Genomic DNA, 23,671 nt, shown 5'->3' with positions numbered 1-23,671 from the left:
AGTGGGTCAGATCCCCACAGTTGAAACATGAACCAGGCGAAAAATGAGGTCGTGCAGGATTCTGGGCTGGGTTTTGTGCAACTTGGTTCTGAGCTGCCTGATTCTGATTAGGAGCAAAACGGCAAGTATTCGCAAGATGACCAGATTTACCACAATTAGTGCAGATACGGCATTGCAACTGTGGCTGGTGGTGGCTATTACATCTGTTACACAGAGGTGCATTTCCTGCATACTGCCTCTTGGCAGCAGGTTGTGCAGCCTGATTTTGTGCTGCCTAATTAGGAGCAGCCTGGTTTGCCTGAGCAGTGACCGCAAAATTCTTGGAAGCCTTGCGCTTCCTCGATTTCTTTGATGTCACACCCCCAAAATCCACCTGCGGAGTATCACCGCTTGGGAGCGTGACTGACCAGGATCAAGCCACCAATCATATAGAACAATATATATAGTAAAAGTAATTGCTATTAAACCAAACCAAATCCATATGAAAGGTGTTCCAAAACATAAGTAAGTAATCACTGTTTAGCGGAAGCGTATAGATAAAACCCAATATAAATAAGTATGTAATGTCATAAAGTGTTTAACAAGTGTTTAAACACTTTACCCAAAAAAAAGTGTTTAACAAGACAATCACGATCCAAGCTCACAACGACCAGCTCCTCCCTGTGCAAGCTCCATGCATCTAACGACCTGTAAGGCATGTAACAGAGGGTTAACAACTAGTTGAGCGAGTTCACAGAATGTAAGTGCGTAATAGTAAGTTCGTTGGTAACACGTGGCTCTACTGGGCCGATAGTACGTTCTATTGGTGGGGGCTTCCCATGTTGTATAACCACTAGACTATTCGTAACCATAAGTGTTCTACATATCCCGAGAACAGTAATACGTACAAGTTTACGTAGGTTTTACGTAAGTAACCTTCACAACCGAGGTTAGGGGTACGCGGGGGTTTACGTAGGTTTTACGTAAGTGCCTGACACAACCGAGGCAGTAGTAAGTATAAGTTCACGTAGGTTTTACGTGAGTGTCCTTTGCAACCTGAGGACAGTGAGTAGCATAAGTATACGTAGGTTTTACGTATGTATCCTGCACAACCGAGGACGATGGTATGGTAGTCTAGTAACAGTGTATGTACGAATCTAGTCAATCTTATTCCTTCAATCCCATTCCCAAGCCCTTGGGAATCCCATGCCTTAGTAAGGGTGTGAACTCACCTTGGTTTGCTCGGTATGCTAAGTAAGTGCTCAAAGTAAATCAATCACGTCCTAAAGTATGCACGTACACAATCAGTTTATATTCACTAATTCCATGTAAGCATATACAATCACAGTATTGTTGGACTAGAAATCACAAATAACATAAGACACATATTATGTGCTTGAATATTTTTGAAACCCTAATCTCTCTCTCTAGCCTGGCGATTATCGTTCCTCATGTAACCCTATTTTCTTCTTCGTAATCTTCTGATTAACATGTTTGATATTAGCGATTGTTCTCCAATCTCTAGTGCAGATTCTGTTACCAGTAGTGATCGATTTTAAAATTAGGGTTTCTGTTTTCTTTCGTTCTTTATTGCCGACTAGATTAGGGTTTGCTGTTGGTTGCGGTCGTTGTTTTGATTGGATTTCTGTTGCATGTTCGTTGCTTTCTGTTTGATTATAGGAGAGAGTTGCCTAGTTTGTTCGTTCCGATTGGATTCTGGTTGGGTTTAGTCGAATTCAGCTTCTTGGCGGCTAGGGTTTGATCTACTTCAATTGTAGGTTTCGGCTAGGGTTTGTCACGGCTGCCTTGTTTCAGCCGGCAATCCTGTTTGCTGAATCTCTGTTGACGGCAACTAGGGTTTTTCAATATGGATATGGATAAACTTAACAGTTCTGGTGGAAATCAACAGGATACTCGTGGGAAGCCGCGATTATCCTTTGATGAAATTGCTGCACGGTTTATTGAAGTTGATGGGAACACATTCAAGCCAAAGCGTGGTTCTTCAAACATCATCGATGATCTCACAAAGGTAACAGTTCCGATTAGTTTGGAAACACGAGAGGTTGAAAAGGCTGATAATGTTTGGGATTTCTCTAGCAAGTTTACGCAAAAATCTGACCTATTTGGTGCACCTATATCGGCTGACAAGAGGAAACAAACAGGTTCTGGTTCTGCGGAACAATTATCCTTTGCAAATGTTGTGAAGGATTCTAAAGAGAAGGTTAAGGTAAACTTTAGGGTGATGGAATCGAATGAGGTTGTTGAAGGAGCTGACGTTGTCATTCCAGTGTCTTCAGTTCAACAAGTCACCGACAGGTATGCGAACACCTTGTATGGTTATTTTCTGGGTAAACGGCTGGCTTTTCCTGTTGTTGAGTTCTATGCAAAGAACAATTGGGCAAAGTATGGATTGTCAAGAATTATGATGAATGCTCATGGGTTCTTTTTCTTTAAGTTCACATCGAAAGAAGGAATGGATCAAATGTTAGAGGATGGACCGTGGATGATTAGAAACGTTCCAATCATTTTGAAAGAGTGGTCGGCCTCTATCAAGTTGGAAAAAGAGGACTTAAAAGCGATTCCAGTTTGGGTCAAGATGTATGATGTGCCGTTAGCGGCATTTACTGAGGATGGGCTCAGCTTACGTGCTTCTAAGATTGGGGTGCCTATAATGTTAGATTCGTATACGGCTACAATGTGTGCGGAATCTTGGGGAAGAAGCAGCTATGCTAGAGCTCTTATTGAAGTTCAGGCAGGAGTTGAGTTAAAGAAGAGTGTTACGGTAGCAATCCCTTCTTTGGACGGTCTTAGTCATTCAAAGGTGGAGGTTAAAATTGAGTATGATTGGGAGCCGTTAAGATGTCCTTCTTGTTGTGTCTTCGGTCATGAGGATAGCTCGTGTCCTAAGAACCCGCAGGTAAATTTGAATGGGGATACTGAAAAGAAGGAAAAGGATGACTTTCAGGTTGTAGGAGCCAAAAAGAAGAAACCAAATAATCAAGGGCTTCATATGAAAAACCAGAAGCCAAAGGTAGTTTACAGGCCAGTTGTCAACCCTAAGCCGAAATCGTCTTCAAAGAGTCCGGTACAGAATCAGGTTTCAACGTCTAACCCGTTTGACATTCTAAAGGATGATAATGGTAATCAGGGAGGTACTACTGTGGGTAGAGTGGAGAAGAAACTGTCAAGGGACAGGGAGGATTCGGATGAAGAAGTGGTTGAGGAAGTCTACAATGAAACTAGTAAATTTATGACATCGGGTATTCATCATTCCTCTTCATCTTCGAAAGCAGGGGCAAGCACCTCTTCTTCCAAGTTCTCGAATGGATAGGCTGTCTGCTTTCCGTCTGAAGGGGCTGCTGTTTTGCGGCTTCTTTATATTTGATGATGGCGGTTGAAGATTATGGTTGTGTTTTTGCATTGTTTTGTCTACTAGATGTCGTGTCATGATGTATAGTAGACTAGGTTATGGGGTGATATAGGTCTTTGGTTTTTTATTTGTTCTACATATATGGGGCATGTCCTGTATATGAATTAGTGTGGAACACATCCTCACTACTTGTACTTATTTGCGGTTGCATTTTAATAGATTCACCGGGGTAACCCTTTACCCAAAAAAAAAAGTTCACAATAGTCATGCATATCGGCTAACAGTAGTTAATAACTCCAGTTAATTTTTAACAGAATTAAACCAGTTTACTGTGCAGGTCTCCCAATTGGCGAAACGCCCCCTGTTTCGCCGTGACCCCACCTCCGACGAAACACTTCTGTTCTGTCAAGTTTGTTTCGTCGCAATGGGTCTTGGCGAAACACCTTTGTTTCGCCGATATTTCTGTTTCGTCTCAACACAACATCAACAATACTAATCTTAAAGTAACCGATTGGCATTCAGTGTTAATGGACCGTTTCAATAGCCCATGCCCTTCATTGGGCCGCCCATCCCCACCAATCGGATATGCTCATGGAATTTTCTTAAACTCACAACATATCCTGCCACTCACTTTGTTCTTAAAACATGTGCACCTCTAGATCGAATTCTCTAAGCCGCAGGTTTGAGGTTGACAAAAGTCATCATGCCACACACCTTCCAATATAATTATACCCATACAAACCTCACATGACACTGACACTCACATGCAAATTCTGAATCTAGCCAACCATAATCAAGACAATTGCTCAAATACATAATACTTAAAACCTCACCTCACCTTGGAACCAATCACAATGCATTGGCTCACATCATCAGTAGTATTATCAAAAGCCACCAATAATGCCTGACAAATGTTGATGGTTTTCATGTTGTCATTGGACCAATTTATGTAGTGGTTGTATATTTAGTCAAAGATGCCTACCAAGTAACTTTGTTTTAACATATATTTTAATCAAGAGTTGGGCTGTTACCCTCCCAAATCCCAAAATCTCGATTTCATAAGTGAACCACCACTTCAACATTTGTTATACATGCAAGACTACTGACAACTAATAGGATGACTTCATGGTTGACTAGCATCTACACATGGCCACATATATTCAATTTTATTTGACTGATAATGCAATCAGTCATTCACTAGTTAACAAAATCATCAATTCCTTATCCCTATATCGAGATTATATGATCGCATAATCGATTACATCTTATCAGATTTCAACACTCGATCATGTACACACACAATTAATCCTTACGTGTTAAACATATACACTATCACGATTATGTATAAATAAGGTTAACAAATAAAGATAATCACTGGGCTAGGGACCGGGTTTTTTGGCCCATTTTGTTAGGTCCCTTGTCGATAGGGGTGGTGTGTTCCTTGGGTTGCATGTCCCGGGAGCCTAAATCCCTGTAGGTGTATATAGTTTTTTGTTATTAATAAAATTTACCGGAGGTGCCGCCCTCTTTTACCAAAAAAAAAAAAATAAATAAAGATAATCACTAACCACCAGATTGATTCGTAAAGAGGCTGCTTCGAGGGGGGGGGGGTTGTCTCACTAATCACTGCCGTCACACGTAGGGGTGTAGGGTTTGCAGATAAAAACTCTACGTAACAGTTGGAACTCAAAACATATATTAGATCACTACTGGGCCATGAGCCCATTCTTGTTTTCGTTGGCCTCTTGTTAGACGAAAACACATGAGGTGTTTTCGTGGGTGGTGTTTTCGTGAGGGGGGGGGGGGGTTCGAGTGGGGGGGGGGTTTCGAGTGGGGGTTTGTTTGGTAAAAGTTACACATTCACTCTAGATTCCACTCAAACATATACTAATACACATAACACATATCAACATAATTCCATTTTGTTTTATATTGAATATACCAAACATGTTATCAACACACACTTATAAGGCACACCATATATATATAATATAACAAGCGCAATACGATTTAACAATTTACGAACGTGTACAGTTATGAAACAAGCAAGTAGTGTTAACAAACAGCTTAAACAATTAGCGCGCAATTAATGCGAAGATGGAAATCTTGGAAACTCGAGTTGTCACATTATCCCCAACTTAAAAGAAATTTCGTCCCGAAATTTAGCATGCGGTTACTGAGGAAGCTAGTTGTGTTGCGTTGTTTCCTGGTTTTCCTGGGGTGTCACATCATCCCCCCGTTGATTTGGAATTTCGTCCCGAAATTCTGTAGTAGCTTCAGCCTCAGTAGTGGTTGCATTGGTTTCGAATAACTGGGGGTACTTTTCTGTCATCTGGTCTTCGCGTTCCCAGGTGTACTCTGGGCCACGACGGGAGTTCCAACGAACTCGAACAAGAGGGATTCTCTTGCTTTTGAGGACCTTAACATCCCGGTCCGTGATTTCAACTGGCTCCTCGACGAACTGCAACCGCTCATCGATGGTGAGTTCCTTAAAAGGAACTATGAGGGTCTCGTCTGACAGGCACTTCTTCAGATTCGACACGTGAAATACATTGTGAACTGCACCGAGTTCAGCTGGTAAGTTTAGCTTGTAGGCCACTTTGCCTATTTTCTCAATGATTTCGAACGGTCCGACATACCGCGGATTGAGTTTGCCCCGTTTGCCAAAACGAACTACACCCTTCCAGGGTGAGACTTTAAGTAAAACCCGGTCCCCGACCTAAAATTCCAACGGTTTTCTACGCTTATCCGTGTAGGCTTTCTGACGGTCGCGTGCTGCCGCCATGCGTTGTCGTATTTGTGCAATCTTTTCTGTGGCGTCCACTACAATCTTCGGACCCGTGATCTGACTATCCCCCACCTCTGCCCAACAGAGAGGTGACCGGCATTTACAACCGTACAATGCCTCGAATGGAGCGGCTTGTATGCTGGTGTGATAGCTGTTATTGTATGAGAACTCCACCAAAGGGAGATGCTTTTCCCAGCCGTTGCCGAAGTCGATAACACACGCCCGAAGCATGTCTTCAAGAGTTTGGATCGTTCGCTCAGACTGCCCATCCGTCTGAGGGTGATACGCTGTGCTCGTGTCTAACCGCGAGCCGAAAGATTTATGCATCGCTTGCCATAGCTCTGACGTGAATCGTGCATCCCGATCCGAAATGATGGAGGTGGGCACTCCGTGCCTCGAAACAACTTCTTTAAGATAAACGTCTGCGAGAGTGGAGAACTTATCCGTTTCCTTTATAGCCAGGAAGTGTGCAGACTTGGTGAGTCGATCCACGATCACCCATATAGTATCATTCCCACGCTGGGATCTGGGTAGGCCTGTAACAAAATCCATGGAAATTTCTTCCCATTTCCATTGCGGTATCTTGGGCTGCTGAAGTAGGCCCGCTGGTTTCTGATACTCCACTTTGACTTTTGCACACGTCAAACATTTGCCGACATAAGTTGCTATGTGGGCCTTCATGCTAGGCCACCAATATGTAGTTCTGATGTCGTGATACATTTTATCCGAACCTGGATGTACCGAGTAGCGAGACTTATGAGCTTCATCCATCATAAGTTCTCGTAAATCGCCGTATAGTGGTACCCAAATACGCCCTGTTACATAGTAGGCGCCGTCTCCCTTTTGTTCTAATCGTTGCCTTGAGCCGCGTAAAGCTTCAGCCTTTACGTTTTCTGGTTTCAATGCTTCTATCTGAGCCGTTCGTATCTGAGCAGGAAGACTAGACTGAATAGTGAGCTGCAAGGCTCGTACACGCCTAGGTAGAGTGTCCTTCCGACTGAGAGCGTCAGCCACGACATTGGCCTTACCTGGATGGTACTTGATGGCGAATTCGTAATCATTAAGTAACTCGACCCACCGTCGTTGACGCATGTTCAATTCCTTCTGCTTGAAGATATGCTCGAGACTCCTGTGATCGGTGTAAATTTTTTTTTTTGGGTAAATGGGTTACCCCGGTGAATTTTATATATCAACCAAACAATAATAAACAGGGTGTATCGAGACATCGATACACACTACTAGACTTGGCATACCAAGCCTAGGAAAGAAACACAAACAAAATTCAACAACCAGACACAACCAAACAAAACAAACAACCAAACCAACACAACCCAGAACCCGAACTAAAAAACTAGGAGACTACATCACCCTAGCCCGGGTCTACATCCATGTTTGTCTTCGCGATCAGCCACCTATCCAAAAGCTTCCTTTGCTTCGGGTCTCTACCGGTTTTGAATCCCATAATCCTGAGCCGAATTGTATCTATAATAACCTTGGAGAGAACACTAGCATTCCTCTGCACCTGAGTGAAAAGACGATTGTTTCTTTCCTGCCATATAAAGTACGTGGAAGCCGCCAACAGAAGATTGCAAACAATGTAATCCAGGGAACTCGAATTAGCATTTAGCTCCATCCACTGCATAACCGAAGCCCATGTGTCATCAACACTCCCCATATCAACCATATTCCTAACTAGTCTCCAAACTTCTGAAGCATAGGAACATTCAAAAAATAAGTGATCCCGAGAATCACGGTCATATCTGCACAAGGGACAGCACATAAGCCGAAGATTAGTAGCACTTCCCGCTTCCCATTCAGCCATTCTGTCCTGTGTCCGCAACTTATTTTTAATAACCAACCACAAATGAAAGGAATGCCTTGGGATGCACTGACTGAACCAGACCGAGTTAACCCAGACTACCTTATTCTATTTGTACCGCAGGTTATTCCATGCCTCCCATGAACAAAAACGCTGTAGTTTGCCTTCCCAATCTTTCCAACGAAACCGGTCTGCCGTATCAGGGGTAATCTGAATAGTAGCAATATTAATGAGAACTGGAAATGTATCATACCAAGCCTGAGGCCATCGCCACTGGCCATCTTCAGAAACAACATCAGCCACCGTTGTGCTAAGCGAGAAACCAGCTCTAGCAATGTTACGAGGAGAAATAAACGAACGAAGAGGGCTGTATGCGCACCAATTGTCACTCCATACATTGGTTTGACGGCCACTATAAATAGAACTCCAAACAAAGGGCCGTATACTAGGACGGATAGCTAACAACTTCCGCCACCCCCAACTAACTTGACCTCGGCATTGAACCTCCCAAAAGTTATTACCTTTTAACCTGTACGAGTGAATCCATTGAACCCAAAGCGAAGGACGATTAGTAATAATGCTCCAAATATGAGTTGTCAGAAAAGCTTTATTAGCATCCATAATACTGCGAATACCCAAACCGCCCTCATCTTTCGGAGTACAAACCTCCTTCCAAGCAACTTTAGCTCGAACCGGACCCTGATTCCCCCCATTCCATAAAAATCTACGTAACCTTTTCTCCAGGTCCTTTACAATACCAATAGGAAGCAAGAAAACCGAAGCCCAATAGGAATACATGGCAGCAAGAACCGAGTTGATTAACTGAAGTCTCCCTGCAAACGACAGGGATTTAGTAACCCAGTTATCTATTCTTCTTTGGGTACGTTCAATCAGAATTTTACAATCTCTAGCAGCTAATCTCGTTGAAATTAGCGGAACACCAAGGTAACGCACAGGCAACGAGCCTTCTTGAAACGGCAAAAGATTCAAAATCTGATTTTTCATAGCGGACGTAACATTGCTAAAGTAAACAGTACTCTTCGGCATGCTAGGGACCAGGCCCGATATCTGCGTAAATTTATCAAGGGCCAATTTCAAGTGCTTCACCGAGACACTATCACCATGAGAGAATAGGAACAAGTCATCAGCAAACAAAATATTTATTATCTTCTGCTTAGAGCATTTACCATGGAACTTAAAAGAAGTATTCGTGGCAACTTGCTGAAGAATAAGAGTCAAAACCTCCATGACTAGAGTAAACAGGTACGGGGACATCGGATCCCCTTGTCTAAGACCACGCTTTCCCTCAAAATAACCGTGGAGCTCACCATTGATACTCAATGAATAGGATACCGAAGTAACACACGTCATAATCCAATTAATCATTTTGTGGTGAAATCCAAACTTTTTTAGAATAGACTCCAGGAACGACCAGCTAACAGTATCATACGCCTTCTGAATATCAATCTTAAAAGCACATCTAGGCTGACCTTTGTTAAGATGATAGTTATGCATCAATTCTTGAGTGAGAAGAATATTATCTGTGATTTTCCTGCCTGGAACAAACGCCGACTGGTTAATGCTAACCAATGTATCCAAGCTCCCCTTAAGACGGTCCGTGATTATCTTGCTAATGCACTTATAAATAACATTACAGCAAGAGATGGGACGGTAATCAAGAACAGAATTAGGAGTATCCACCTTAGGAACCAGAGCTAGAATAGTGTGATTGACTTGCTTTAACAATTTACCATTATCGAAAAAATCAAGCACAGCATTCGTTACCTCATCACCCACAATATCCCAAGCTTGCTTAAAAAACGCCGATGTGAAACCATCGGGAGCAGGGGCCTTATTTTCACCAATACCAAACATAGCTTGTTTAACTTCTTCACGAGTCACTTGCCTAATCATATGATCAGCCGAATGAGAACTAAGGGTATTGAGAAACAAGTTATCATCATCTAAACTCGAAACCGAGTAAGCCGTACCCAAGAATGACGAGTAATGATCAACTAAAGCACCGGGTATACCGTCACCTTCAAACCGATTACCATGAACATCTTTTATACAACTAATCTTGTTTCTAGCGTTCCTACTTTTCACACACTTGTGAAAGAAGGAGGTATTAGAATCCCCAGCACAAAGCCATTCAACCTTGGACTTCTGTTTAAGGAAACACTCTTCATCATAAGCTGCCACCTGATAATCCCGAAGACATTTTGCAGCCGTGTCACGTAAGGTCACATCCAACGGATTAGCATCAACAAGCTGCTGGATATCATCCAGCTCCTTACGCAGCCGAATAACCTTCTCATGGAGGTTCCCTTGTTGATAAAGCAGCTTACGGAAACTTGGTTTAAGGTTCCTCATCTTTTTAACAACAGAGAACATAGCAAAACCCTCAATATCCTTCGCCCATTCAGTAGAGACAAACCTCCTAAACTCCTCCTTCGTGGTCAAAAAATTCGGAAACTTAAAAGGCTTCAGCTTTTTACGGGTACAAGAGGCTAATTTCATTACACAAGGAGAGTGATCAGAAACCCGAGCTGGTTTAAACAAAGCATAAGTATCCGGAAATAGATCCATGAACTTAACATTACTCATAATACGATCAATCTTCTTAAGAACTCCTATCCCCTCTTTCGGTTTCTGGTTCCAGGTAAAATGCAAACCATGACTTGGAATATCCATAAGCTCAACATATTGTACACAGTCAAAAAAGTCTCTCATTCCTATGGTATGACTAGACGGCCCATATAAAGAGTCTTCCAGATTAAGAGCTGTGTTAAAGTCCCCCAAAACAGCCCAAGGCTGGTGACGAGCAAAGGCACTATGCTTGCATAAATCCTCCCAAAGAAACCTACGGTCTTGATATTTATTCTCCGCATAGACAAAGGAACAAAGAAAGGTTCTTGAATCAGCTTTTAACCGAACCTGAGTGTGAATAACCTGATCAGATTGTGCGAGCACCATGAGATCCACATCATCCTCATTCCATCCTATTATAATTCTTGTACCACGCTGACATAAACCCCCATTAGAAGTCCAGTTCCAACTCCGAAACACTCCCTTGCACACTTTATCTAAGTTACTCACATTCACATGAGTTTCTAATATAGCACAAACACTTAACCGGTTCTCAGCAATTAAAACCCGAACCTCGTTTTGTTTCAGGGGACGATTCAAACCCCTTATATTCCATGAAGCCACACTACCCATTAAAAACCGGTATAACCGGGAGTGCTTGCCCCCTCAGAATGAGAACCCTTAACATTGCTAGCCATAAATTTTGACATTTCCGTAGGTAAAGCCTCTTGAACCTCATCGCTTAGCCTGGTAACCTTCTCAGTAAATCTTTCCCGATGAACCGGAACACTATCCTCTTTTGGTCGATCAGCATCACCCTCCGAATCTAAAGCCTGAAATGAGTTTGACACTTTCACCGTTGATGGCCCACTACTAGACGCTTGGTTATCCTGTTTCGTACCAGAAGAACTAGCACCAGAGTAGTTAATTTTCGTTTTTGGCCTATACATAAATTTCTGCTTTTGTTTTTTTTGAGGAAAAACGTGTTTAGCCACTCGCCTCCTGTCCGTAACAAATCCATCCTCATCAACAACAACCTGCTTTGCCTTCTCCTTAATGTTTTTACTACACGAATCATGGTCATGACCAAACAGGCAACATGTAGGACACCTTAAAGGCTTCCATTCATATTCAACCTCAACCCTTTCCATAATGAAACCTTCCTCATCCATCTTAGGGATAGCCAAAGTAATATGATCCTTAAGCTCATTATCAGCATTAAGTTCAATCATTGCACGGGCATAGCTACTCCTTCCCCAGTTATCAACACACATATCAGCCGTGTAAGAATCAAGCCTTTTAGGAACCCCTAGCTTTGACGCCAGCAAACTCAGACCATCATCAGTATAAACTGAAATCGGAACATTATGCAACTTTACCCATACTGGAACAATTTTAATACTATCCTTCTTAAGGGTGACCTTAGGTGACCAAACATTCAAAAACAACGGAACTTTTCGTATTAGCCAAGGCCCACCCTCCAAAACCTTCATTAAACCATCTTTGGAACCAAATTTGAAGAAAAAGAAGCCCGAGGCATTCATCATAAGCTTTACAAACCCGAATCTTGCCCAAACATTCTTCGCATAGTACTCAACCACAGGGAACGGTAATCTATTCCCTAAAAAATAACCATAAAGCACATTATCAAACTTATCTTGCACCTGCTGAACAACCTGTTTTGGAATAACAATGTCCGCATCCTCTCTAGTTTCCTCCGGCTCCAATAATCTGAAATTTACCTCCCTTTTGCTACGAGAAGATTGAACTTTATCCGCATAAGTGGCTGACTTATCTTGCTTACCCATATCCCAAAAACCATCATCCAGGACATCATTCAGATTCGTTCCACTAGGATCAGCTTGGACAGGCACCGTCACCTTTTCCAATTCATCAATAATGTTAACAACCCTCTGTTCATTCCGTACCATACCACGTCTAGGCAACAACGGGTTCCCGTCAATATTCAGAGGCTTAGCAAAAGCTTTATCTCTCAAATCCTGAACACCCATCAGCTTTGAGCTAATGAACACATCCCCATACATTCTTTCTGAAAAAGACTTGAACCCTAAATCCTCCAATCCATTCTCTTTGCTAGGGTTTTCCACAGCACTACTGTGAACAGTTAATGGTGGCTTACCCCTATCATCTTTCGGAACATTATCTTTCGGGTCCATATTTTCTTAGAAAACTAAGCACATGCACACGTAAAAAAGAGCTAAAAAGGTTAGACAAACCCTAATCAGCCGACAAACAAATCCTGCGCAGACCAAGAACCCTATCCGCACAAAGACAAGAACTCGAGATGGAAACAATCTTGTGTAGATGGAAACTCCAATCCGCCACCAACCAGCAAGATCAACGAAACAAACTGAAGAAAGCAAGATAACCCAGAACGATTTGGCAGTAAACCCTAGAAGCAGAAAACGAAAAGAAGCAATCCTAAACCTGATTTCAAAAGATTAGTAACCACGGTAGAAGTCTAGAAACCTTACTCAGAAGGATCGACAACACCACAATTGCTAACCCAGATCAATCAAGAATAAGATCAGATTGAACGAACGAAACTAGGGGATGATGCAAACTTTCCACCATTGTGCACTTGGTACCGTACAGGTAGTGTCGCCATATCTTGAGCGCGAAAACAACAGCTCCCAGCTCTAAATCGTGCGTCGTGTAGTTCCGTTCATGAACTTTGAGTTGACGAGAAGCGTAGGCAATAACTTTATCCCGCTGCATCAATACACAACCAAGCCCCTGTATCGATGCGTCACAATAGACCACAAAATCATCCGTGCCCTTTGGCAATGAGAGAATAGGTGCGCTGCAAAGCCTATCCTTTAGGTACTGGAAAGCGGTTTCCTGGGAATTTCCCCAACGGTAGGTGACACCTTTCTGTGTCAGTAGCGTAAGCGGCTGTGCGATCTTCGAAAAGTCTTTGATGAATCGTCTGTAATACCCCGCCAAACCCAAGAATTGGCGTATTTCTGTTGGTGTACGCGGTGCAGGCCAGTTCCTGATCGAATCTACCTTGGATGGATCGACATGAATCCCATCCCTGTTCACCACATGGCCTAAGAAGTGGACTTCACGAAGCCAGAAGTCGCATTTTGAAAACCTGGCGTACAGTTGTTCCTTTCGAAGAAGTTCCAAGATAAGACGTAAGTGCTGCTCGTGTTCCTCCTGACTCTTGGAGTAGATCAGAATGTCTTCGATGAAGACAATGACGAACTTGTCAAGATAGGGTTTGCACACCCTGTTCATAAGATCCATGAAAACTGCAGGCGCGTTCGTAAGCCCGAATGGCATGACTAGGAACTCGTAATGGCCGTAGCGAGTTCTGAATGCGGTCTTGGAGACGTCCTCATCCCGGACTCTCAGCTGATGGTAACCGGACCTTAGATCAATCTTGGAGTAGTAACTCGACCCTTGCAACTGGTCGAATAAGTCGTCGATACGAGGAAGGGGATAACGGTTCTTCACTGTGACTTTGTTCAGTTCGCGGTAATCAATGCACATTCTGAAAGTGCCATCCTTCATTTTCACGAATAATACTGGAGCTCCCCAAGGCGAAGAGCTTGGACGAATGAAGCCCTTATCCAAGAGCTCTTGTAGTTGCTTTGACAGTTCTTCCAGTTCAGTTGGAGCTAAACGATACGGTGCGCGAGCTATAGGTGCTGCTCCTGGAGCTAGCTCGACTTGAAACTCGACCTGGCGATGAGGCGGTAGACCAGGTAGATCTTCAGGAAAAACTTGAGGAAACTCACGTACAACTGGAATATCCTCTATTCTTTTCTCCTTCGTCGATGCATTAGTAACTAATGCCAAAATGGCTGTATGACCCTTTCGTAAACATTTCTGAGCCTTCAGAAAAGAGATGATACCAACCACAGCACCACTGTTGTCGCCTTGAACTTCGAGAGGTTCTTTACCCGAACGAGGAATACGAATGATCTTCTCTTTACATAGAATCTCTGCCTGCTGCTTGGATAACCAATCCATGCCAATAACGATGTCGAAACTACCCAGAACTATAGGAATGAGGTCGATGGAGAAAGTCTGACCAGCGAGGATAAGATTACAACCCTGAACTATGTGTGTTGCTTCTAGACTTTTACCATTAGCTAACTCTACGACATGTTTGGTGTTTAGGGGAGTTGATGCACGTTTTAACATTTGGCTAACTTTCAATGACACGTAACTTGTATCCGCACCCGAATCAAACAATACAGTAAACATAAAAGTCGTCAAGAAGAAACTTACCCATAACGACGTTGGGATCATTTCTGGCATCACCCTGCCCCAACACAAATGCACGACCCCTTGCTTCATTGCCGTTGTTCCCACCGTTGTTGTTGTTGTTGCCATTTCCCTAATTGTTGTTATTGTTGTTGTTGTTCTGGTTCCTGTTTAGCTGAGGACAGTGCCTTTTGAAGTGCCCTTCTGCGCCGCAATGAAAACACCCCTTGTTGCCCTGTTGCTGGTTCTGCTGTGCTGGGGGCTGCTGCTGATTCTGGTTCGCAGGCCGGGGGCTCCGACAATCCTTGGCCTCATGACCCATCTTGAGGCATCTTTGACAGCGACCCTTGTTACACTGGCCACTGTGGTGTCTGTTACAGTTGTTGCACTTTGGAAGGTTCCCTCGATATCCGCCCTGCCTGTGACTGCCTGAAGAGTGCTGACTGGGACTCTGATAACTGTCAGTCTTTCGCTGCTGAACCTGTGACTGAACTGAAGCTGATCCCTTGCTGGAATCCCCATCCCATTTTCTCTTGTTGTCACTAGGAGTAGCAAGTGTAGTAGAAGTGGTAACGGTAGCAGTAGCGCTGATGCGTTTAGGCAGCCTGTTCTGATCCACTGCCTGATCTGTGAGGCGATGGGCAAGGCGTTGAATAGCCTGGATGTTGTCAAGATTAGCCGATGTTACATGGCTCTGAATTTCTGGCGCTAACCCTTTGAGATACAACTCGATACGCTTAATTGGAGGGTCCACCATAGTTAGGCACAACACAGCCAACTCGTTTGACCTCTTGGTATAAGCCTCGATCTCTGACCCAGTCATTTTCAAATGATAAAGTTCATCTTCCAGCTTATGAATGTCTTCCCGAGTGCAGTATTCCCTTTTGATCAGTTCCTTGAAATCATTCCAAGGGGTGGCGTTAGCAGCTGCCAACCCTAAGATCTGCACTTGTGCGTTCCACCAAGTTAGAGCAATCCCCTCTAAAGTACCGGTGGCATATTTCACCCTGCGAGCCTCAGGGCATTCACACATTTCAAACACAGACTCTAGCTTTTCAAACCAATGGAGGAGTCCAACTGCTCCCTCCGTGCCACTGAATGTGCTTGGACGACAGTCCATGAAGTTCTTGAAAGTACAGACAGGTTGTGGGGCGTGTTGACCTATTATGTACAAATAGGACAAGGTTAAACACATGAGTTAATGTAGGATCTAAAGATCCTAGTGTGAGTCTAAACTGCAGGGTATACTACCTGCTTGAGCAGCTGCAAGTGCCGCAGCAACTTGTTCATTAACGAAAGCCGTCAACTGGGCTTGTGTCATGTTAATACGTCCAGCCATGATCTTCATAGCAAAAGTGTCATAAGTTAGAGTGGTTCGCGAATAGTGCGATGACAAAAGAGAGTAAGCACGCAAGTGTTCTCAAGCAATAACAAGTAACGAGCTTTGAAATCTAAGCATACTACGAGCAAAGTTCTATGCAGTTCTAGCAAGTAGGCAATAAACATAAACCTTATTACCTAGAATGTTGAGTCTTGCACGTGGAGTGAAGTGTCGTTGTGGATCGTTGAGAGCACTGTTCTGGTTATAGTCTGGTTTTAATAAAAACGTTTTCCCCGTATTAAAACCAAGTTCTCTATAACCAATGGCTCTGATACCAATCTGTCACACCCCCAAAATCCACCTGCGGAGTATCACCGCTTGGGAGCGTGACTGACCAGGATCATGCCACCAATCATATAGAACAATATATATAGTAAAAGTAATTGCTATTAAACAAAACCAAATCCATATGAAAGGTGTTCCAAAACATAAATAAGTAATCACTGTTTAGCGGAAGCGTATAGATAAAACCCAATATAAATAAGTATGTAATGTCATAAAGTGTTTAACAAGACAATCACGATCCAAGCTCACAACGACCAGCTCCTCCATGTGCAAGCTCCATGCATCTAACGACCTGTAAGGCATGTAACAGAGGGTCAACAACTAGTTGAGCGAGTTCACAGAAAGTAAGTGCGTAATAGTAAGTTCGTTGGTAACACGTGGCTCTACTGGGCCGATAGTACATTCTATTGGTGGGGGCTTCCCATGTTGTATAACCACTAGACTATTCGTAACCATAAGTGTTCTACATATCCCGAGAACAGTAATACGTACAAGTTTACGTAGGTTTTACGTAAGTAACCTTCACAACCGAGGTTAGGGGTACGCGGGGGTTTACGTAGGTTTTACGTAAGTGCCTGACACAACCGAGGCAGTAGTAAGTATAAGTTCACGTAGGTTTTACGTGAGTGTCCTGTCACACCCTGCTCGTAGCGGAAGCGCGAGGTGTGATCTGTTGGTTCTCATTGCATAACGATATAAGTAAACATACTAAATGAATAAAACATACTCCATTGCCATTACCATAATTGTTCAAAAGATGCGCAACATACATTAAGTTTATAATTTACAAACCATTCAAAGAACTAAGGTGTTATTATTTCATACATTCAAAACGAAAGTTTTAAACACTAAGGCTTTGTCCACTATATCATCGCAAAGCGGCAATATAATAGATAAACCCTTCAAAAGATGGCACGGAGTCTTGATACTTGTTTCCTGAATTAGAATCCCTGACAAGGTCCACTAATTCCCTGAAATACATGTTTAAGTAGAAAAATCAACAAAGGTTGAGCGAGTTCATGCAGTTTAGTTGTGTATGATACACCCGAAAAACGTGAAATGTATTTGTATTTGAATCAAATATAATATGAAAAGCGTCAATGAAATCGTGATCATTAATGTTTTGCAAGGACATTAATATGTGTGACGAAATAGGAAGCAAACCAACCCTAGACGATTTTAATTGTATCGACACCATGTCGTAGGGCAACAAATGCACTCCTAGGCAAAAGAATGGCCATGAGTGGGGCTCGCCAAAACCCATTAGATCTAACCCTTTGTTCCTTGGTCCAAACTAGGATTAATGGTGCTTTAGTTATGGCCCTAATTTCTCACATGATCTAAGGTGTTTCATTACTTGACTTATCATACTTATTGTACATGTATTTTCCCCGATAGTTGTAAAGTTGTAAAGCATTTAAAATGAATAGGGGACATGAACTCACAGTATCGCTTCACTGAGTAGAAGTAAATATGATTTCACGTACGGTAGTCCTGAACGGTATTGCGACCTACAATCGTTGTTATATTTTGTTAGACACTTCGGTCTTTGTAAATAACTTGAGTACAAGTCTTATGTCTTAATTATGTGTAAGACTTGTATGTCTTTATTGTTTAACCGTTATATATATATTTTTCCAAATACATATATGTAAGTAATCGTGTATCTGGTATGTCATATAGTCGGATCTAGTTCCCTTGAATTCGTGTTTAGTAGTAATTAAGCGTATACTTGTATTTCATTACAAGTTATGTCATTGGGCCTAAATAGTGTTGGGTAAAAATAGTGTTGAGCTTTAAGTAGTGTTGGGCTTTAAATAGTGTTGGGCTTTTGGGCCCATAAGTTTGGTATTGGGCTTGGCCCATGAGTTATTTACTATTGGGCTTAGCCCAAGTATTTAGTTTAAGCCTAAAAAATATAAACCCCTTTTTATATAAATATTTACCCAAAAGATAAGTCTTTCATTTTTATAAAAAAATAATTTTATAAAATTTTCTAGTTATACTTTTTAGATAATAAAAACATAATACCTTTTATAAGTTTTCAAAATGTTCGAAGTTTGTTAACGGTAACGCAAATTTTGTGTCAATGTCGAAAGATCATCTAGATGTCGTATTAAGTCCTCGGATTGGTAATATGTCCATAAGTTCATCCGTCGTCCGTTTTGACCATAATTTAGGTCCGATTGTTCGTATTGTCCGTAACATTCTTGTTTGTCCCAAAAGTCCATATTGTCCAAATTTGTCCGTTTTTGTGTTCATGTCCAAGGATGGACATTTTATCAAGTTCATATATATATATTTTTGTAATTTTCATGATGTATAGAAAGTTTGTATTTGTTCCTACTAGAATTACACATGATGTACACATCAAAATATATAATTTATGATACTTGATGAATATTGTTGTAAGTACATATTTTATCCAAAAAATATATACTTGTCATTCATTTTTTTTATTTAGAAATCCTTTTTATAAAACATGTATTTATAACTTTATTCAAAATTTAAAGACCTCAAATAATTGTTTAGTAACAACTTCTTTGTTTAACAACTTTTAATACATAGCAAATATATAAAAAAATTTCCATAGTTTTGTTTGAAATATGGATTTTTCCCCAAATTTATACAAAACTTATTTTCAAATTATTTCAATACAAAACATCACCAAGTATCAATATTTAACAAAATTTGTCAACAAAAGTAGCATGAACATGATATTGTTCTTAACTTTCCTAAAAAGGAAACTTTATTCCTTATTTTTGCCAAGAATTTATAGATCGAGATTTTATGAAAAACTCTAGTTTTAGATGTCTTACCAAGTTATTTAAAGCATAAGTGTGTATTCAAAACCTTTACTATCAACACATTTCTTGATTTTTTTCCTTTCCAGAAATTGAAACTTTATCCAAGAAATACTTCGAAATTTATTTTATTAGTTTTTAAATGGTTTCTCATATTTTACTAGCATGCTTGTTCATAAAAATTCATGTTCATTCCTTTGTTGATGAATCTTGGTTGATCCTACATGCATGTATGTAGATCATATTTTTGAGTAGAAATAACCAAGATTCAAATTTGTTAGGCTTGATTCTCCAAGTTCATCTCTTAATTATAGAAAAATCATGTTTAAAAATAATGATTCTTAGTTGTTTCTTATTATTTCTCAAGTGGGTTTATGATGAACTTGTAAAAGAATCAAAAATAAAAGTGAAACTAGTATGTTATTCTTACAATTTTTGTAAAGAAACAAAGATGAAGATAAGAAAATCTTGATTATCCAAAGCTTTAAGTTCCACCAAAAGGCTCCAACTAGCTTTTCTAAACCCCTTTGAAGATTGTTTTATCCATGAGCTTCCATATGTGCAAGTGTTCTTGAGTTTGAGTATTGAAATGAAGGTGATGTAGGTAATGTTTGGCTTAAACGATTTTGGAGAGAGAGAGAAAAGGAATTGTAGTGTTTGATGGTCTTGGGAATAATGGAAGAGATAGAGTGTAAGGGATGTCCTTATCTTGGAAATTGCCACTAATTATACATTTAAGACCTCCAACACAACAAAAAGTATGAGTAAGCTCCAATGGGGACCCCACCCTAAACGAAAATTCAGCCAAATTAAAAGAAAAATGCTGAATTTTTTTATAAACATTTGTTTTAAACTAGAAGCTTTAAGCATTTTAAAAACTTTGACATTTTATATAAAAATATCTACAAGGTTTTAAGCCTTCATATTTTAAAGTAGTGTGACACTAGGTAAAACTAATTCACCAAAATTTTTAGGTTGTAATTCGGGTGAAAAAGTCGGTTCGGGTCCTGTACCGGGTAAAATACTGACACCCTGTTTTATTTAGATAAAAACATAATAAAAATTATTTTTGTACTTGTTTTATTATCCAAATATTTAATCCAACTTTTTGGACTAAAATTTTATTATTTTTGACACATTTTCGGTACCGGCTTTGCTGACTGGCAGTTTACTGAACTAGTTGTGCAGCTTAACGCAAAAAGATTCAATTGCGGATTTTGTGTCGTTTTTTTTTTTTTGGGGTAAAGGGTTACCCCGGTGAATTTTATAAATGAATCAAATAATAACAAGGGTGTATCAATGCGACACACCAACTAGACTTGACAGCCAAGCCTAGGACAACAAGCAAACACAACCAGAAAGAAACATTCAAACGACAACCAAAACAAAACAACCAAACAAACCAACGCCTAACAACTAGACATAATTAGCCTGGACGCGCCACATTATCTTCATTTTCTTCAATCTTCCACAACTTGAAAATCCTTTTCTTCGTTGAAACCAGCCGGAATCTGAATCCCATCAAACGGAACCGAACCGAATTTTTAATTACCTCAATCACTTGATCTACCGTTCGCTTCTGATTTTTAAAGATTCTGTTATTCCTCTCTTGCCAGATGTAGTACGAGGACGCAGCAATTAGCAACTTACAAATAACGTGATCCGCTTTCTTTGAGCTGGAGTTCTGATCCACCCAACTAAGAATTGAATCCCACGAGTTATCAACACTCCCCAACTGACCGAATGTCTTAACATTATTCCATACTTGATCCGCAAAAGAACAACGGAAAAACAAGTGCTCTCGACTCTCACGATTCGCGTAACATAATGGACAAGCCATCAAGTTTAAGTTTGTGAGACTACCCGCTTCCCAAACTGTCAATCGGTCCTGTGTTTTCAACTTATTACGAAACAGCAGCCATAAATGGAACGAATGCCTCGGAATGCATTGAGAGAACCACACCATATTAGACCACATGACCTGATTCTCCCTACTCCGAATGGTGTCCCAAACCTGAGCCGATTGGAAGTCGCTCAATTTGCCATTCAAGTCCTTCCACTCCAAACGATCCACGGTACCAGAAACAAGATTTGGAACTGAGAGCATGATTAAAACCGGATAAAGATCCAGCCATGCTTGCGGCCACTTCCAGTGACCATTGTGGTCAATAACGTCTGCAACAGAAGATTGTAACGAGAACCCAGCATTGGCGATCGCCCGAGGAGAAATAAATGCACTAATCGGACTTAGAGAACACCACATATCACTCCAAACGTTAGTTTGGATACCACATTTTGTGTCGTTTTTACTACCCATTATATTATTTATGTCAAATAATATTTATTTTTGGGTTTTTCAGACAGTTATGGTTTCGTTCTGCAGAACGCTGTATATTTCCGCACGATTTCTGTATTTTTTTTTTTTTTGTGTAGACATAACTGTATGTCATGTTTTCATTGTGTCAGACTGTACCGCGACTAGTGCTGACAAGTATCGTTTATTCTCGTTCCTATTGTTAGTCTAGGATATAGTTTCTAATCGCTTCGGATTCATTATCATAATTCCCTATGATTTTTGTAATTCCTAGACTCTCAAGACTTTAATTAATTAAAATTAAGTCAAATATGCGAAAAAAATAATAGTTAAAATAGTTGTTCAAGTTGTACGGAATTACCGGAATTTTGCCGTTTGTCACATTCTCCCCCTGTTATTTAGAATTTCGTCTCGAAATTCGAGCTTTGTGATTATTTGTAGGAGTCTTCGGAAACAGGTGAGGATATTTTGCTTTCATTTGGTCTTCACGTTCCCAAGTATACTCAGGTCCATGACGAGAGTTCCAACGAACTTTTACTAACTTGATACGGCTTCTCCGTGTTTTCTGAACCTTCCAGTCCATGACCTCAACAGGTTCTTCAGTGAATTGGAGATTATCGTCAATGTGAATTTCATCCACAGGGATGATAACGGTATCTTGTGTTGGACTCCTTCTAAGATTTGACACATGAAATGTGTGGTGCACACTGCTAAGTTCTTCTGGTAACTTCAACTTGTAAGCAACAGTGCCAATCTTTTCTAAGATTTCAAATGGTCCAATGTAACGTGGGTTTAGCTTTCCACGATTACCGAACCTTGCTACGCCTTTCCAAGGAGAGACTTTCAACAATACTTTGTCTCCGACCTCGAAAGATAATTGTTTTCGCTTTTTGTTTGCGTAGCTCTTTTGTCGATCGCGAGCCGCCTTGATACGGTCTCGGATCTGGAAAATTTTATCCGTAGTCTCTTGGACTAGTTCCGGACCAATTAACTGACTATCGCCTGTTTCCGCCCAACATAGCGGAGAGCGACACTTTCGACCATAAAGAGCTTCAAACGGTGCAGCTTGTATACTAGTATGGTAGCTGTTATTGTAGGAAAACTCAACTAAAGGTAGATGAGTATCCCAATTGCCGCCTAAATCCATAACACACGCACGAAGCATATCTTCGAGTGTTTGGATTGTCCATTCGCTCTGGCCGTCAGTTTGAGGATGAAAGGCCGTACTTAGATTTAATTGTGATCCAAAGGCCTGTTGAAATGAATTCCAAATTCTAGAAACAAAACGACCATCTCGGTCAGAAATGATTGAAATAGGTACCCCATGACGAGCCACTATTTCTCTGACATAGATTTCCGCTAGTTTCTCAGTACTATCCTTCTCCCGAATTGGCAAGAAGTGTGCAGACTTTGTTAATCTATCGATGATTACCCATATCATGTCATGACCTTTTGAGGTCCTGGGTAACTTCGTAATGAAGTCCATCGATATTTGTTCCCATTTCCAAACGGGAATCTCAGGTTGTTGTAACAAGCCCGAGGGTTTCTGATATTCAGCCTTGATCTTCGCGCAGGTTAAGCATTTTTTTTTTTGGGTAAAGGGTTACCCCGGTTAAATTTCATTCACCAACCAAATAAAACAAGTGAGGTATAGAGAACACCTCAATTCTCTAGCATGACATGCCATTACTAGAGTATACACAACACAACATACGAATAAAAAACAATGCAAATACAGCAAAACACGTCAACTAGACAAAAACCCGAACCCACCCGGCTCCTCCAACCCAATCGATCCATAATCAGCCACATTCATCTTGATCCATCAATAACTCACGAGGAAGCCTCCATTCGTTCAACAATTGGGCAATGTAATTTGTTCTTTTAAACTTCATTGTGTGTAGTTTCATTCTAATGGTCATAAAGATCACCTCTTTCAGCTGCGTTGCATTCCTCTTCTTTGACGAGAACAATCTATTATTCCGCTCTTGCCAAATGAAATACGCCGACGCCGCCACCACTAACTTCCCAATGATGTAATCGGCCCGTTTTGACTTAGCGTGATGCTGAAGATATTCCATAATTTCCTCCCATTTGTCCCCT

At 41.1% G+C, this 23,671-nt stretch overlaps 1 protein-coding gene across 1 annotated transcript; it reads right to left on the bottom strand.

Moving 5' to 3' along the window:
- Positions 1-20,680: 20,680 nt before the first annotated feature.
- On the bottom strand, positions 20,681-21,571 carry LOC110891290. The gene has a single exon (XM_022138990.1). The coding sequence runs from the start codon at positions 21,569-21,571 to the stop codon at positions 20,681-20,683; it is 891 nt and encodes a 296-aa protein (XP_021994682.1).
- Positions 21,572-23,671: the final 2,100 nt, after the last annotated feature.

The sequence above is a fragment of the Helianthus annuus genome, chromosome 2 (assembly GCF_002127325.2).
Source record: "Helianthus annuus cultivar XRQ/B chromosome 2, HanXRQr2.0-SUNRISE, whole genome shotgun sequence".
NCBI classification, from domain to species: domain Eukaryota; kingdom Viridiplantae; phylum Streptophyta; class Magnoliopsida; order Asterales; family Asteraceae; genus Helianthus; species Helianthus annuus.
Note: the sequence above shows the minus strand (reverse complement) of the source record. Positions and strands in the feature narration are given on the sequence as shown.